This window comes from Ascaphus truei, chromosome 2 (assembly GCF_040206685.1).
Source record: "Ascaphus truei isolate aAscTru1 chromosome 2, aAscTru1.hap1, whole genome shotgun sequence".
NCBI lineage: Eukaryota > Metazoa > Chordata > Amphibia > Anura > Ascaphidae > Ascaphus > Ascaphus truei.
Genome location: NC_134484.1, coordinates 471,445,435 through 471,464,716, shown reverse-complemented (window position 1 = coordinate 471,464,716; position 19,282 = coordinate 471,445,435). Strand labels below are relative to the sequence as shown.

Sequence of the window (19,282 nt, the reverse complement as noted above, 5' to 3'; positions counted from 1 at the left end):
TGCTGAGCCACTCTGTCACTATAGCAGCATACGCAACATACCAACGGTTTTGTATGGTTTTACCAATTTCTTGTCACTTCCACAGTAGGGTTGTGTTTGAAACCATTGTTTAAATATAATATAATAAGGAGGGTTCACACTAATCAGTGGTATCACTTTTAGATATTGATCTTTTAACACAATTGCGCTGTTTTTGAAGTGAAACTTCTTTCGTGGCACCTAGTCCTGATAGAGCAAAACTGCATAGATGGGGGGCGAAATGTGAAACCGAAGTGACGTCACCTAATGGACGCCGCTCCGCTCACACGTCCCCTGTCCCCTGTCACATGCGGCGACGGCGAGAGCCGCCGGCGCCGCTCCTAATCGCCGCCGCATCCCCCCTAATCGCTGCCGCACCCCCCCCACACACCCCTGCTGACATATGCGGCGCGCCGCCGCTCCTAACGGCCCAACTGTTCCACGACCGCTGCCATGCCGCGCATGCGCAGTTGGGATGGCGCCGCTGACGGACGCCACACATGCGCAGAAGCGGCTGGCAGCAGCGTCGTCCCACCCACACGCTCCTCACGCCGATTGGCAGCGGCGCCATTCAGCCTTCCACTGCCGCGGGCGCTCGCGGGCCCCTTGCGCCTGCAGGAAGCGGTGGCACACGGCGCAAACCCGGGCTCAACCAGCGCGGCACAGGGCCTCGGTCACTCGTGCCGGGCGCATGTACCCCGCGGGGGGTGTGTGCGCAGATTGCGTGCGGTGTGTGTGTGTGTCTCTGTGTGTGTATCTCTGTGTGTGTCTGTGTGTGTGCGCGTGCGCTCAGAATTTGCGTAAGGGGGGGGAGAGAGGTGGTGCGCAATGTTACACCCCGCCCCTGGCTGCAGCTGGACACATACACACTGACTGACCCACCCACACACTAACTGACCCACCCACACACCCCCACACACTGACTGACCCCCCCACACCCCCACACACTGACTGATCCCCCACACACTAACTGACCCACCCACACACCCCCACACACTGACTGACCCCCCCACACCCCCCCACACACTGACTGACCCCCCCCCAAACACTGACCCACCCACCCACCCCCCCCACACACTGACTCACCCCCCCCCCCCACACACACTGACTCACCCACCCACACCCCCCACACACTGACTCACCCACACACTGACTGACCCACCCACACACCCCCACACACTGACACCCACCCACACACTGACTCACCCACCCACACACTGACTCACCCCCCCACACCCCCCCACACACTGACTCACCCACCCACACCCCCCCACACACTGACTGACCCACCCACACCCCCCACACACTGACTGACCCACCCACACCCCCCCACACACTGACTGACCCACCCACACACCCCCATACACTGACTGACCCACCCACACCCCCGCCCACACACTGACTGACCCACCCACACCCCCGCACACACTGACTGACCCCCCACACACTGACTGACCCCCACACACACTGACCCCCCCACCCCCCCCCCCACACACTGACTCACCCACCCCCCCCCACACACTGACTCACCCACCCACCCCACCCACACACTGACTCACACACCCACCCCCCCCACACACTGACTCACCCACCCACACCCCCCCCACACACTGACTGACCCACCCACACACCCCATACACTGACTGACCCACCCACACCCCGCCCACACACTGACTGACCACCCACACCCCCGCACACACTGACTGACCCCCCACACACTGACTGACCCCCCCACACACTGACCCCCCCACCCCCCCACACACTGACTCACCCACCCCCCCCACACACTGACTCACCCACCCACCCCACCCACACACTGACTCACACACCCACCCACCCCCCCACACTGACCCACCCCCCCACACTGACCCACCCCCCACACACTGACTCACCCACCCACCCACCCACCCCCCCCACACACTGACTAACCACACACTGACTCACCCCACCCCACCCACACACTGACTCACCCCCCCCCCACACACTGACTCACCCCCCCCCCCCCCCACACACTGACTCACCCACCCACCCACCCACCCCCCCCCCACACACTGACTCACCCACCCCCCCCCCCACACACTGACTCACCCACCCACACACCCCCACACACTGACTCACCCACACACTGACTGACGCACCCACACCCCCCCACACACTGACACCCACCCACACACTGACTCACCCCCTCACACACTGACTCACCCACCCACACACCGACTCACCCACCCACACCCCCCACACACTGACTGACCCCCCCACACCCCGCCCACACACTGACTGACCCACCCACACCCCCGCACACACTGACTGACCCCCCACACACTGACTGACCCCCCCATCCTCCCACACACTGACTCACCCACCCCCCCCACACACTGACTCACCCACCCACCCTGCCCACACACTGATTCACCCACCCACCCCCCCCCCCACACTGACCCCCCCCCCCCAAACACTGACTCACCCACCCACCCCACCCACACACTGACTCACCCCCCCACCCCCCCCCCACACACTGACTCACCCCCCCACCCCCCCCACACACACTGACTCACCCACCCACCCACCCCCCCCCCACACACACACTGACTCACCCACCCACACCCCCCCACACACTGACTCACCCACCCACACCACCCCACACACTGACTCACCCACCCATACCACCCCACACACTGACTGACCCCCCCACACACTGACTGAACCCCCACACACTGACACCCACCCACACACTGACTCACCCACCCACACACTGACTCACCCACCCCACACCCCCCCACACACTGACTCACCCCCCCACACCCCCCCACACACTGACTGACCCACCCACACACCCCCATACACTGACTGACCCACCCACATCCCGCCCACACACTGACTGACCCACCCACACCCCCGCACACACTGACTGACCCCCCACACACTGACCCCCCCACCCCCCCCCCCACACACTGACTCACCCACCCCCCCCCACACACTGACTCACCCACCCACCCCGCCCACACACTGACTCACACATCACTGACCCACCCCCCCCACACTGACCCACCCCCCCACACACTGACTCACCCACCCACCCACCCCCCCCCAAACACTGACTCACCCCCCCACCCCCCCCACACACTGACTAACCACACACTGACTCACCCCACCCCACCCACACACTGACTCACCCCCCCCACACACACACTGACTCACCCACCCACCCCCCCCCCCCCACACACTGACTCACCCACCCACCCCCCCCCCCACACACTGACTCACCCACCCCCCCCACACACTGACTCACCCACCCACACACCCCCCACACACTGACTCACCCACACACTGACTGACGCACCCACACACCCCCACACACTGACACCCACCCACACACTGACTCACCCCCCCCACACACTGACTCACCCCACCCACACACCGACTCACCCACCCACACCCCCCCACACACTAACTGACCCCCCCACACCCCGCCCACACACTGACTGACCCACCCACACCCCCGCACACACTGACTGACCCCCCACACACTGACTGACCCCCCCCATCCCCCCACACACTGACTCACCCACCCCCCCCACACACTGACTCACCCACCCACCCCGCCCACACACTGATTCACCCACCCACCCACCCCCCCCCACACTGACCCACCCCCCACACACTGACTCACCCACCCACCCCCCCCCAAACACTGACTCACCCACCCCACCCACACACTGACTCACCCCCCCCCCCTCCCCACACACTGACTCACCCACCCACCCCCCCCCCACACACTGACTCACCCACCCACCCACCCCCCCCCCACACACACTGACTCACCCACCCACACCCCCCACAAACAGACTCAACCACCCACACCACCCCACACACTGACTCACCCACCCATACCACCCCACACACTGACTGACCCCCCACACACTGACTGAACCCCCACACACTGGCCCACCCACCCCCCCCACACACTGACTCACCCACCCCCCCCACACACTGACTCACCCACCCACCCCACCCACACACTGACTCACCCACCCCCCCCCCCACACTGACCCACCGCCCACACACTGACTCACCCACCCACCCACCCCCCCCAAACACTGACTCACCCACCCACCCCCCCACACACTGACTAACCCACCCCCACACACTGACTCACCCCCCCACCCCACCCACACACTGACTCAACCCCCCCCCCCACACACTGACTCACCCCCCCCCCCCCCCACACACTGACTCAACCCACACACTGACTCACCCACCCACCCACCCCCCACACACTGACTCACCCACCCACCCACCCCCCACACACTGACTCACCCACCCACACCCCCCCCACACACTGACTCACCCACCCATACCACCCCACACACTGACTCACCCACCCACACACCCCCACACACTGACTCACCCACCCACACACCCCCACACACTGACTCACCCACCCACACACCCCCACACACTGACTCATCCACCCACACCCCCCCACACACTGACTCACCCACCCGCACCCCCCACATACCACCACACTGACTCACCCACCCACACCCCCCCACACACTGACTCACCCCACCCACACACCCCCACACACTGACTCACCCACCCACACCCCCCACACACTGATTCACCCACCCACACACCCCCACACACACTGACTCAAACACACACTGACTCACCCACCCACACCCCCACACACTGACTCACCCCCCCCACACACACTGACTCACCCACCCCACACACACTGACTCACCCACCCACACACCCCCACATACTGACTCAACACACTGACTGACCCACCCACACACCCCTACACACTGACTCACCCACCCACCCCCCCCCCCCACACACTGACTGACCCCCCACACACTGACTGACCCCCCCACACACTGACTGACCCCCCCACACACTGACTGACCCCCCACACACTGACTGACCCCCACACACTGACTGACTGACCCACCCACACTGACCCACACACTGACTGACCCACCCACACACCCCCACACACTGACTGACCCACCCACACACCCCCACACACTGACTGACCCACCCACACACCCCCACACACTGACTGACCCCCCCACACCCTCCCACACACTGACTGACCCACCCACACCCCCCCCATACACTGACTGACCCACCCACACCCCCCCACACACTGACTGACCCACCCACACACCCCCCACACACTGACTGACCCACCCACACACCCCCCACACACTGACTGACCCACCCACACACCCCCACACACTGACTGACCCACCCACACCCCCCCACACACTAACTGACCCACCCACACACCCCCACACACTGACTCACCCACCCACACACCCCCACACACTGACTCACCCACCCACACCCCCCACACACTGATTCACCCCCCCACACCCCCCCACACACACTGACTCACCCACCCACACCCCCCCCACACACTGACTCACCCACCCACACACTGACTCACCCACCCACACCCCCCCACACACACTGACTCACCCACCCACACACCCCCACATACTGACTCACCCACCCACACCCCCCCACACACTGACTGACCCACCCACACACCCCTACACACTGACTCACCCACCCACACCCCCCCCACACACTGACTGACCCCCCACACACTGACTGACCCCCCCACACACTGACTGACCCCCACACACTGACCCCCACAAACTGACTGACTGACCCACCCACACTGACCCACACACTGACTGACCCACCCACACACCCCCACACACTGACTGACCCACCCACACACCCCCACACACTGACTGACCCACCCACACCCCCCCACACACTGACTGACCCCCCCCACACCCTCCCACACACTGACTGACCCACCCACACCCCCCCCACACACTGACTGACCCACCCACACACCCCCCACACACTGACTGACCCACCCACACCCCCCCACACACTGACTGACCCACCCACACACCCCCACACACTGACTGACCCACCCACACACCCCCACACACTAACTGACCCACCCACACACCCCCACACACTGACTGACTCACCCACACACCCCCACACACTGACTGACCCACCCACACACCCCCACACACTGACTGACCCACCCACAGCCCCCCACACACTGACTGACCCACCCACAACCCCCCCACACACTGACTGACCCACCCACACCCCCCACACACTGACTGACCCACTCACACCCCCCCCACACACTGACTGACCCACCCCCCCCCACACACTGACTGACCCACCCACCCCCCCCCACACACTGACTGACCCACCCCCACACCCACACACACTGACTGACCCACCCACACCTCCCCACACACTGACTGACCCACCCACACCTCCACACACACTGACTGACCCACCCACACCCCCCCACACACTGACTGACCCACCCACACCCCCCCACACACTGACTGACCCCCCCACACACCCCCCCACACACTGACTGACCCCCCCACATCCCCCCCCCACACACTGACTGACCCACCCACACCCCACCCACACACTGACTGACCCACCCACACCCCACCCAAACACTGTCTGACCCACCCACACACTGACTGACCCACCCACACCCCCCCCACACACACTGACTGACCCACCCACACACTGACTGACCCCCCCACCCCCCCCACACACTGACTGACCCACCCACACGTGTTTCAACCACATACGTACTGTACCACACATGTAATTCGCGCAGTACATTACTGTATTTATTCATGATTTTTAATATAGAATATTCTCCCTTTACATGTGAAGAGCCAGCCAGCCTGAAGATGCAGAAAGACTGCACCTTTGGAATAACAGTGAAGAAATATGTATTATTGTATTCTTCATAAAGTCAATTACCTGATGAAAGGTCCACATGGGACCTCAAACTGTTTTTCCACTGTTCTTGGCTGCACATTAAATGGAGAACGTTATTATGAACTTGTGAGTAGAGCTCTACTTTGTATCTCTGCCTTAGGAGACCTACACTTTGAAGAAATTGTATGTCTATGTTGTGTTGGCTGCACATCTGGAACTGTTTCCCCGCACTTTGGAATTGGGTTACATTTCAATACCATTACATGCAGCATGATATCATATCGGATCATGCGAAAATTAACAGGAATAAAGGAAGGTTACGTTGCATTTAGATTTTAAAGACACACTAGCACATAATAGAATTTCTGATCGGTATTGCTACCAATGCTAAAACGCCTTTGTCCTGGCAACGTCATATTCGCGTGTCACTCGTGAGCAGCTGTAAGTGTGACAGCAGCTGATCCCTGTCTTTCTCCACCTGTCGATCAGCTGTTCATTCACTTTTACCAACGTAATTGTTCATATACTTGTAATAAATACTTTTATACTGATCTTTGGTGCGCTCTGTGTATCTTTTATATTTCAATTAAAAAAACACTTCTCAAACGACATGATACCAATACACTATTTTATTTTCAAACTCTATATCCCATAAAACAATCACCGTATTATGTTTAAAAAGTCACTAGATATAAATTGCTAAAAAAGAGTATCTTAAAAGTCTACAATTGGTACTAGTGTTGATCCTACACTGGTTTACAACAGGACTGACACTGGAAGAGAACAAAGAATAAGTGAGGCAATCTAGACTGACAGCAGCTGGTATAGAAGAAGACAACAATCATGACAGAAGAGGAGAGTGGATTTTACCAGTTGTTTTTATTACACGATACCGGTATATTGGAAACCCCCTACTCTGAACAAGGAAGTTGTTTCTCACGTGTATGAATCCTGTGGTGGTTGATGAGGTAACCGTCACGATAAAAGCTTTGTGTGAATCATCTGGTGTGTGAGAAGTAATGCCTTAATACGAAATTGTTCCCCACACTCTGTACATGTGAAAGGTTTCTCCCCTGTGTGAATCCTGTGGTGTCTGAGGAGTGATTCCTTAAGACGAAATTGTTCCCCACACTCTGTACATGTGAAAGGTTTCTCCCCTGTGTGAATCCTCTCGTGCTCACGGAGACGGGCCTTCGCTGTAAAGCTGTAACCACACTCTGCACATGTGAAAGGTTTCACCCCTGTATGAGTCTTCTGGTGTTCGCGGAGGCTGCTTTTATCACTGAATTGTTTATCACACTCTGTACATGGGTAAGGTTTCTCCCCTGTGTGGACCCTGTGGTGGTTGAGGAGGTGGGCCTTAATTGAAAAGCTTTTCTCACATTCTGTACATGGGAATGGTTTTGTCTCTGTATGAGTAATCTGGTGTTTGAGGAGGCCGTCCTTACTAATGAAATGTTTCCTACACTCTGTACATTGGAATGGTTTTTCCCCTGTGTGAATCCTCTTATGTCTGAAGAGGCTGTTCTTCCGTGAATAACTTTTCCCACACTCTGTACATGTGAATGGTGTTACCCCTGTGTGAATACCCTTATGTTCAATGAGGCCAATCTTCCTAGAGAAACATTTCCCACAGTCTCCACATTTGAAAGGTTTCTTTCCAGTATGAGTGTTCTGGTGTTTGAGGAGATATTCCTTACTGCTGAATTGTTTCCCACACTCTGTACATTTGAAATGTTTCTCCCCTGTATGAATATTCTCGTGTCTTAGGAGGCTCCTCTTACAACTGAGTTGTTTCCCACACTCTGTACAAATAAAGGAATTCTCTGCTGACACTAGTTCCTTGCATGTATCCAACGTGTGACAGGAATCATTGGATTTTGGCACTTCAGGGCTACGAGGAATCAGATGGTTTCTGGACCTATCGGAGCTCTCTCTGTGCTCCTCCTTCAGGAAGTTCTCTAACAGGAGTAAACAAAAAATATAGAACTGAAATTATTTATCTGTAAATCAAAATGACTGAAAGCAAAATACTAATAAAATAATTTGCAAAATGTACTTCATCACTGCTTAATTAACAATGTTTACTTTTTAACCCATGGTTTTAAGGTTGTTGCCCCTTGATATCCAGTGTCCCCAATGACTTTGATGGAGGCCATCAAAGACCTGAAAGTTGTTTCTAGAAGCTCAGTGATGTAATTTTAAAACATATCATTTGTATTTATAACTGTATTGATTGCCTAAAGAAGGGGTCTGCAACCTTTCAATGAAGAGCCATTTTATAAAAAAAATCCTTTGTCCAAAATATTCCGAGAGCCGCAACACATGCATGGAAATTACACCCCAAACACACACATACATACTAATAGGTATATACTGTATAAGCATTAACATACGACAAACTTACTTTAATCAGAATAAGGGAAAATACAAAATATGTGGGGGGGACAAAATGCATCTCAGAATGATAAGTCCCGTTAGGTTTTATTATTATTTTTCCATGCAAAACAATGTCATTTTCAAATACACACATACACTAACCCGCCAGCTTTCCCCTCCCGCCCCCCTAAATACAGGCACACTACTACCTCCCCCATATACACACACTCATACACTACTACCCACCCAAAATACACACGCACACTACCCCCTCCTCCCCCCCAATATGTATACAGCAAGAGACAAATAGGCTTCAATGCTTCATCCAACTGGACAAATCATTTGGTACTATAGCCCTGGTAGGTTTGGGGCTTTTATTCTGTCCTCCTTCTGTGCAATAATCCCTGGTAAGGGCAGGTTTGCCAGGAGTTAAGATGGGTTCTCCCCACTCACTGCAGATAAGTGAGGCAGAGAAAGCAGTGCAGTCAGGCCTGTGTCCAATAAGGGACAGGGGCGGGCTCTTGTTGTATCTGTCTTAATGATCTGCATTTCCTGTATTGAGTCAGTTGCTCCTACCCTGAGAGGAGCTGAGTCTTACCTAACCGAGCTGTCAGGGACCTGATAGGCTTGAGGCCCTCCCTCTGGGAGAGGCTGGTAGACTGTTCCCACTACTCTGATAGGGGGTAGTGGAAGAGCTAGGCCTGCTTCCAGAGCCCTGACTGGGAGTGAAAGGCCAGGGTCATTCTGAGGGAGAACTCCTGAGAAGTACTGCTGTGACTGTCTATGCTGTACAGTGTGCTGCAGAAGAAATAAAGTGTTCCTGATTATAAAGAAGCTGTTGTGAGACTGGAATCTCTCATCCCTGAGTGGGCCGTTCTATTCCAGGGATTCCAACCCATATCCTGCAATAGATGGAGGCACTGTCACCGTGAGTATGTACTGGGTATGTCCCCAGAAGCCTGTCCTGACCTTCCCCATAATACCATCAAGCGGGAGACTCAGGAGTCCTGTAAGCCAGCTAGTGCGCCACACTATTATGCCTTGTAACCAGAGTAGCATTTCCCCTAGGAGACCCTATTTGCGATTGGGTGGGGGAATACCCGTTACAGTACATTACAATGTATATTATCTGTAATGTTGTCGACTGCAAGACAGGATACGAACCCACACGGCAGAGGTAGGGAGTAGTACACCGACCTTGGCCTGGGATCTGAAGCCTGCGATGCAGGTGTAGTCATGTCCAATTCTGGGGTCGAGGCAGGCGGCAGGCAGGGATAGTCAAGTCCAAGCAGAAGTAAAACACAAGCAGGCAATCACTGAGGCAAAGGCAGAGCTCAAACAGAACCAGGTACAGAGTACTTTGCACAAGCAACGTCAGGGAGCAACTGCCTGCTATTTAAAGGCCAGAAGAAGATGCTGGCAATGAGGGATAGAGAGAAGCTGACTTCCTGTCAGGAAATGAGGGGCAGGAATTGCCAGGAAGCAATATGGTCATGGTAGTTTCAGTGAGGGTGTGTGGTCACTTCCTGTGGGCAGCCATCTTAGGTATCCAGACAGATCCCTTATAATTATCTATATACAGCCTTCATAAAAATGGGTCATCTAGTTACATACTTTGGCCTAAATATTTGAAGCATACGTCACAGTAGACCCATTTCAGTAGGTTCTACACTACCAATATTATACGGTCTTATGTATTTCTTCCACTGCATAGAGAAAAGAGAGGAAAAGAAAATGCTACAGCATGGAGTGCACGACAAACATGCGGTGCCTAAAGGGTTAAAATTTAAGTAGCACTATATGTGCTATGTATGAGCTACAGTGCCATTAAAATCAGAAGTGCCCTAATAATTATTGAAAAAACAAAACAAAAACAGATATACTTCCTCAAGATAGTTCTTTTTGAGATCCTTCAAGCAGTATGATCATGTATGAGTATGAGCCTCTAGGAGCATTCAGAGGAGCGAGTGCAGGAGCAAAGCATTCATGTATGGCAGTTAAACCAAGGTCTGAAGTTAGAAGGGTGAGAGTGGCAGAGAAGAAGTGGGGCATGTAGATCTTGAGAGGAAGATAGGGCAAAATTAGACTTCATAACATGGTTGTCTGAGTCAGTTAAGGAACAGACAGAAGAGGGAGGAGAGCAAAGTGGAGCTGAGAGCGTTTGGCTTAATAAAACGCAGGTCTCTACAGAACGGAGGGGTAAATGGAAGTGAAAAGGTGAATTCAGAGATGAGATGATTGTCAGCAAGAGAAAAAGATAAATAGGGAAATTAGAGAGACAAGCGTCTAAATTAATCTTGGCATTTAGAGTCTACCAGCACAGGCAGAATACAAGGGTTACACAGTGGAAAGTGATCTTAAAATGGTTTTTTCCAAATGTGCTCCATCTCATCCGTTGAAGGTCAGGGACCCATTTCCAACCTTTATACTCAATTGAGAGCCATATTACTCCACTATGCTGCACGTGGCTTTTCCAGAACACCCAGCAGGCCTACGGACTTCCTATGAGAGGCAATTAACCCTGAATACTCCTTTAATGTGACTACATAACGATTCCAAACTGGACGTGAAAAGTAAGTGATTGTACGTGATTATGAACCTGGAGTGCTGGAAACAGTTTTTGGTGCTACCAATGTTCAAACCTCAATAACAATAACAATAAAACACATGATTTTCAAAGGTTATTAGAACATGTCGCTTGTAATTCTATTATTGCATTAATGTTATTTTCCCCAATATTGTAGACGTCAGTTCATTTTTTAAACAATTTGAGTAAAGACAAGTGGGGATATAAAGGTACTTACCACCAATAGGAAATGAATTCATTTCACGCTTTATGATTGTCAGACGTTCCTGAGTGTTCGGCTCTTCTTTCTCTGATGTAACCTCTAAACTCTGTGGCACAACGACTGGAAAACATGGCAATAAGAAAAATTCATCATGTAAAGCTGGGAGTGGGGGCTGTTCTTCTGATATCTCCTCTGATATAGAATAGAGGAAAAGAATTGTAAAGAAATGTGTTTTCTGGCAGAAAATTACTTAAAGAGTTGAAGACATATCTTACCTGCTGGTGTTTCTATGAGGAAAAAAATGTATAGCCCCCTCTTGGTTGACTACTGGTTTCTATAAGCAGTTTTTCCCAACTCCAGTCCTCAATCCTCAAGTACCCCTGACAGTCCAGGTCAAACTGAGTGAGCTACCTGTGCTAATGTGAGCATATTCTTAAAACCTGGACTGTTGGGGGTACTTGAGGACTGGAGTTGGGGTTAATTATGATAATGGGTTAACTGTGTGGGCTCCAGGTTTAACCCCTCTGCTTTCAATATCATGATCTGTGATGTCAGCATGGAGGGTATATACAGCCACATACTTTGTTCTACTGTACAAGCAGGTTCACAGGAGTCTCAACTGAGGCCTCCATGCAAGTTCTGTAAATATGTTGTGTGTGTCTAGTCTGCAGCAAGGTATGTTCTGTCACTATTTGTTATTTTATAATGTGCCCAGTTCTTTAGTAAGCGCTTATTAGAGGATCATAAAATAGTCCATTGAAACCCAATTTACTGTAATTGTATTTTCTTGGAGAGTCCTTCCATGGCAGTGCTCACCAATGGGTTTAGTTCCACCCTCCAGCTGAGATAGGACAGAAATCTACCTGTGGAAGGACCATAAATAGCTCCTTCTTTCCTCCCCAGGTAATCTTGGTACAAAAGCTGAAATATATAACTAGAAATATCTTAGATCTAAACTTTGTGAGGGAATTGGTGAGTACTGCCAGGGAAGAACTCTCCAGGAAGAGAAAATTACAGTAAGTTAGAATCAATTTTCTATTTTCCTGTTGTCCACATGGCAGTGATCACCAATGGAACTTACCAAATCAGTACCCATATAAAACAAAAGGGAGGGGGTCGTAGAATAAAACACCACACTCCTTGACACTTAAATATGATCTTTTATTTAAGTGGTGACAACTGACTGCAGGACCTTCCTTCCAAAGCATGCGTCTGCTGAGGCGTGTACGTCCAAAGAATAATTCTTACTAAATGTATTACTTGACGTCCATACTGCTGCCCTGCATAATTCTGCGGGGGAAGCCTGCGCCTTCGCTGCCCATGACGTGGCCATGGCCCTTGTCGAATGTGCATTTACCAGCCCTGGGTATGGAATATTTTGAATAGTATAAGCCTTCCTGATAGCTGTTACAATCCATTGACCTTGTCTTGATGAAAAATAAGGAAAGGTTTGTTAATGGACAAAGCTTGTAATTCACCAATCCTAAGCGCCGACATTACTGCTTTAAACAGGAAATCCATGCCTGAAGCTTGAGAAAGCAGTTCAAAAGGGGGCATCTGTTAGAGACCATAATACCAATGACAAATCCCAAGCCGGAACTAGGTCCCTCTTTTGTGGATTGATTTTCTTCAAAGCTTGGAAGAATCTACTTATGAGATCTATGGCGGTCAAAAGTCTCCCTAGTAGTGCCAATAATGCCGACAACTGAGCCGTTGCTCTAGACCTTCTCGCAAAAACTCCAGAGTATCAGGAGTAGGTGGCTCCAAGAAGCTTACACCTTGTTGCTCACACCACTGATGGAATTGCTGCCAGATTCTATGATATACTGTAGAAGTAGCTATTTTCCTTGCCGCCATTGTCTGTGCCACCTCGCGCAACAGCACTCTTGTCCCCTTCTACCTCCATGCCATCAAATTTCATTCCTCTGGTCTGGGATGTTGCACTGGACCCTGGAAAAGGAGGCCTTGAAACATCGATATAGAAGGGAGAGGAGGGAAGGGGGGTGGGGAGGAAGGGTAAGGCTCTTGCTACAGTCTTTATAAGTGGTGAGAGGTGCCTGGGGCTATTGGATAGACAAAACCACTGGTCTAATGAAAGACGAGAACAGAAAAAGGCCCAAGTTGTCTAGCACTTAACTCTAGTGTATAGTTAATGATATAAAATATAACCTTTATTGGTATGAAATAAAATAATGTGACTCGAACTAACAACACAATAACAGACACTTAAATTAATAATGGGTACACAGTCATCACCAGAGCCTCCAATGGATAATAGGAGATCCCGTTATGAAGAGTGGAGAACTCTGTAGCAGACAAATACCAAAAGTAAAGGTGTCTGGTAACTGGCCACTGTATAACACTGGAAACTAGGAGTAGTGTTACACGAGGCTGCTGGTTAGATCCGGACTGCCTATACCAAAGACATACTTGCATATAGTATGGTCATAAGTTTATATCAAATCCCAATTGACAATTCCCATAGAACAGGTAGATTGCACTCGTGCTAAGGGGCATAGATAAAGTAGCCTCTAATAGCCATTGCATATATACTGATATACATATATGTGTAATAGCTACCTCAGTGGTCATTAGTAAACCTTGTGACCCATAAATTAAAAACTGAATCGCTTCATAGCAAATGTAGGTGCTTACTGATGCCCAATAATTGGGGTACGGTGAACTCGTGTCAATTGGCGGTGTAGATACTATTTCAAGGGAAATCATATGTAGCACCTAGTATAATATAGCGTTATAGCAGGAGACTTGAATGTAGAATAGGTGTCCCCCATATAATGCAGTCAAAAATAGACTAAGCTGCTATATGAGGATATGTAACACTACTCCTAGTTTCCAGTGTTATACAGTTGCCAGTTACCAGACAACAGTGATTTTGCCTTGAAACATCAGCAGTTGTCATGGTTTGTCTAACGAAAGTTGAATTAGCTGTGGGAACGAAGCTCTGCATGGCCAATTCGGGAGTACAGCCACTACACCTGCCTTGTATTGTCTCATTTTCCTGAGAACTCTTGGGAACAGAGGAATTGGTGGGAACACACATGCGAGTCAGAATTTCCATGGAAAGGACACAGTGTCTACTGTGGTAGCTTCTGGATGAAACATTCTTGAGCAGAGTTTTTATAACTTCCAGTTTCCTGATGTTGCCATGAGATTTGTTCTCCCCCCATCTTGCGACTAATTGATTGAAAGTCGGTTTGAAATGCACCACTCTCCTGGATCTAGAGTCTACCGGCTGTGGAAGTCTGCCCAAAGATTTAATTTTCCCAGGGATATGAATAGCTGTACATTTTGCTGCTAGATGACATTCTGCCCAGGTAATAAATAAGGCGTAGTTCCTGTAGGTGTATGGGGCTCCATGTGCCTCTTTACATAGGTCACAAAAAGACCTGTATGGCGCCAAGGATGACAACGCAAGATATGCCGCACACAAATAGTTCTTCCGTGGATTCTTCACCGTCTGTTATGCTGATGCATGGCTCTAGAATGTTCTTTCAGAACTCCAGCATACGTGTGAAAGATAAAGACAAGAAATAGGGAACTAATAGAGCATTATCTCTGACTACAAGGTCCAGAGCAATAAAGCAGTGCTGTGATAGTGATGAACTGAACAATTCAGTACTATAATGACATATTCCTTATGAATATTATTTATTGGGTGGTGTGACAGAGTCACTGACTCAGTAGGCTGTGACAGTGAATGGAGAGATGCTGCAGCCAGATCACTGAGTGTTAATCTCCTCAGACAGAAGGAAGCACAGCTGCAGCCTAATTAAACAGGGGCTGAACTATCAGTGAAACAAGTGCTTTAAAAAGCAGGAAGTTGCTCACACAAGGTGAGCTTGTTTTTCCACAGGAAGGTGGAGAGAACTCTCCCGGCTTGGAAGCCGTAGCAGCTGCTGCTGCTCTGGTCCCGCAGTCCTGCGAGGAGCTCTGCTGCTGGGACCAGCTGGGACCCCAACCCAGGGTAAAGATAAAGATACAGATTGCTGCGAGGCTGGACAAAGCCTGCTCCCCGGAACCGTGTTCCTGTTTGCTGCTGGAGCTGCTATACAGATAAGACTTTATTCTTATACGTATCGGTTAACCTTTGTGTAGCATGTTTTGGGCATGACCAGATAAGCTGGCTGTCTTGTTAGTAAGGGCTCAAGAAGTGAGTTAGTTTCCCTAAAGGGAACAGGCTTTAATTTTCAAGAAAGTAGTTTCTTAAAGGGACAGTGCACCCGTACTTTATTTTGGTTGTGGCTAATAAACCACTATAGTTGAAAGTTTCCCATCGTGTCTAGCGTCTTACTGACCCCGCCGCGAGGCCGTCCTGCCACAGTGGATAAAACAATAAAATACTGTGATAAAATGCTGCACAGAGAGCTGTGATGTGTATAAAGCTCCAATGAATCCTGATAGGACCAACTCTCCGGCAATGTAAAATTGAAATCCTACTTACAATTAGCCCCTCGAACTTGCGCCTTGTAAGTAGGTTACTTTGTAACTGAAATCTCCTGGCTGTATATTCCGTGTGAAGCGGTGTCCTCCTCATGTCTCCGATCGATGGCTGCACGCCTGGGGTTCAAACTCTCCTTGCATGGCTGCACCTGATGACGTCACGGCTCACCGGATTCAGCTACGGTGTCCCCGAGAGTCCAAAAACAATCACCCTACACGTTTCAAGACTTCTATGTCTCTTTATACGTTTTGGGAGAAATACAATTTGTACATCCTACACTATTGGGTATTCATCTCTCAATGTATGAAACCCTGGAGGAATAATCCTGCCGTTTGCTGTCTATGAAGGAAATGGAATAAGAACACTACACCACTGTATGGTTTAAATAATTTGGCATCTTAAATGCTGCATCTTTAAGTGGAAATATATAGTTAGACTAGAGGTGGACTGAGAACTAGCTCTTTCTGCAAACTCTTCTACACAAGGCAAAAAACGGTGAGCTTATCTTACCACACTATTATCCCATGCTTGTTAGACTGCACTTTTAACTCCATTGTACACGTTATTTACTGGAGCCTCTCCCAACACTTGACTTCACACAACTGCCTCTCCCATCACCCCCTCCCACCCTCCATGTCCCTCTGCAAACCCTGACCAGACCCTAGCATTATAAAATGCAGCAAAACATTTTGGCACGGAAAAGGCACACATCTGCTGTTTACTCTACACACTCACTTAGCTCACAACAGCTCCATGCACCATTATCTACCTCTGTGATAATGAACTTGATAGTTCTCTTAACTCTGTTATTTATTGTGGCCTCATGGAAATGTTACACTCTCTATATAATACAAACTCCTCCCTCCTGGCCCACACCCAATATTACCATACACCCGGGATTACTCAAAAGCCTGGACTATCTACTGAATGGTGGTGGAGAACTCTGAAAACCAGCACACCAACCACCACTCATTCTAACTTGCAAACAGCTACTCAAATCACTTAACCTAAAGCAACTAGTTTCCCAACCCACACGGACAAACCTGAAATCTCACAGCCATTCCTTGCTAGACTGGATTCTCTCCTCTTGTCCCAGCAAATTCCAATCCTCTGGCATCTTACCAGACATTTTCAGTGACCATGCAATGGTGTACTGTGTAAGGAAAATCAAACCACCCCAATCAAGCCAGAACATTCTATTCACTAGAACATTTAGAAACTTTCACACACAACAGTTTCTGGCTGACCTTACCAACTGCCCTTGGTACAGAATCGACTTAATTCTCAACCCCGATTCTGAACTCGACTATTTCCAATCAGAGTTCTTAAAACTCTGTGATACCCATGCCCCACTATGCGGAATACGAGTACAGGGCCCACCTTCCGTGCTTACGACCGACCTTATAGCGCTCTACCATCTTAGGGATGCCTTGTGGAAAAGCTACAAAGTAACTGGCACTACCAAAGATCTCAACTAAAGATGCCTGCGGAATGTGTGCACAAGGCAAACAAGACACGCAAAAGCACAATATTACTCTGACAATCTGCACCAGAATACATCAAATCCAGCTAACTACTAGAAAGTCATCAACAATATATTCCAGCCTTCTAGCCATCAACAACCATGTAGTATCATTGAGGATATTACTCTGACAAATCCCACTGAAATTGCAAATGCATTCAATGAATACTTTGTGGGATGTGCTACTAACTTATTAGCGAAACGCAACCCGAACTACAAACATGAACCTCATTCTGAGAGTACCCCAATAGCCTCACCCACTTTCAACTCTGCCCATAATTTTCAATGTGTCCCAGTATCTGAAGAGGAGATTACACAAGTGCTCTTCAAATTAAAACAAAGCAGCCAAAGTGGACCAGATTTACTGCAATCTAAGTTCCTATGACTTGCCACCCTGGCTATTGTAAAACTGCTCGCTCCAATAGTCAACTCTATTCTGTCTGCAGGCCATATCCCCAAGATCTGGAAAGCTGCCAGAGTCATCTCAATCTTCAAAAGTGGGGACATAAACACGGTCTCAAAGTTAGGGAAGCATGCATTAAAATGGTTTAATTCCTACCCATCAGGTAGATCCCAACATGTGTATCCCAGGTTCTAACACTAACCCATTGGATATCACCTGCGGTGTCCCGCAAGGCTCGGTTCTGGGGCCCCTATTCTTCTCAGTGTTTATCAATGATCTTCCTACAGCAGTGTTTCCCAACCAGAGTTCTGTGGAACCCTAGGGTTCCGTGAGGACATCAGAAGGGTTCCGTGGGATTTCCAAGATTTCCCAGAGCAGGGCTATAAGGGGGCTGGGTAGTTTCCTCTATCCTGATTGGCTGACTACCCAGCAGCAGCAAATCAGGAGAAGGTGTGATGAGCCTGCGGGATGTGGCCAAGTAGAATGGACAGGAGACAAGAGGTGAGGCTGTGCCTGTCCAGTGTATTTGTTCTGGTGTGTGCGTTTTCCCTCTGACTCTGTGCCCCCCCACCCCCCTCAAACTGGCGCACTCAGTGCCCCCCCATCCCCCTTTGATTGGCTCACTTCACTTGGTGTCCCCCCTCAGACTGGCCCACTTGGTGCCCCCCCTCTGACTGACTGTGGGTGGGTGATGTGAGATGCAGGGGGTGGGTATATGAGGATGATGAGAATGATGATGATTATTTTACTCCTGTAGACCAAATCCGTTTTCTTTGGAGCAGTTCGGCCCATCTCACTTTACAAGTTTAATATGTATTGGCGGGGGCATTTTTAATATGTATTGGCGGGGGCGGGTATTTTTATTATGTAGTGCGGGGTGGGGTTATATGTATTTAGGGGGGTGCGGTTTT

The 19,282-nt window shown here is 50.5% G+C and overlaps 2 protein-coding genes across 11 annotated transcripts in view; one reads left to right on the top strand and one right to left on the bottom strand.

Annotated features, from left to right (window-relative positions):
* LOC142488353 (uncharacterized) overlaps nucleotides 1-19,282 on the top strand; it is a 148,567-nt gene that overhangs the window by 72,551 nt on the left and 56,734 nt on the right. The window lies entirely within an intron of this gene.
* The window catches only part of LOC142488363 (uncharacterized), a 31,031-nt gene continuing 19,425 nt past the window's right edge, over nucleotides 7,677-19,282 (bottom strand). For 4 of the 8 annotated variants that reach the window (XM_075588794.1, XM_075588796.1, XM_075588795.1 and 1 more), the window contains 2 exons: nucleotides 12,000-12,176; nucleotides 7,677-8,777 (listed from right to left, as the gene is read on the bottom strand). In XM_075588794.1, the coding sequence (XP_075444909.1) occupies nucleotides 7,792-8,777; nucleotides 12,000-12,176 (1,163 nt within the window). In that variant the 3' untranslated portion in view covers nucleotides 7,677-7,791. The remainder of the gene's footprint in view (nucleotides 8,778-11,999; nucleotides 12,177-19,282) is intronic. The other 4 variants (XM_075588798.1, XM_075588800.1, XM_075588801.1 and 1 more) reach the window with 2 other exon arrangements.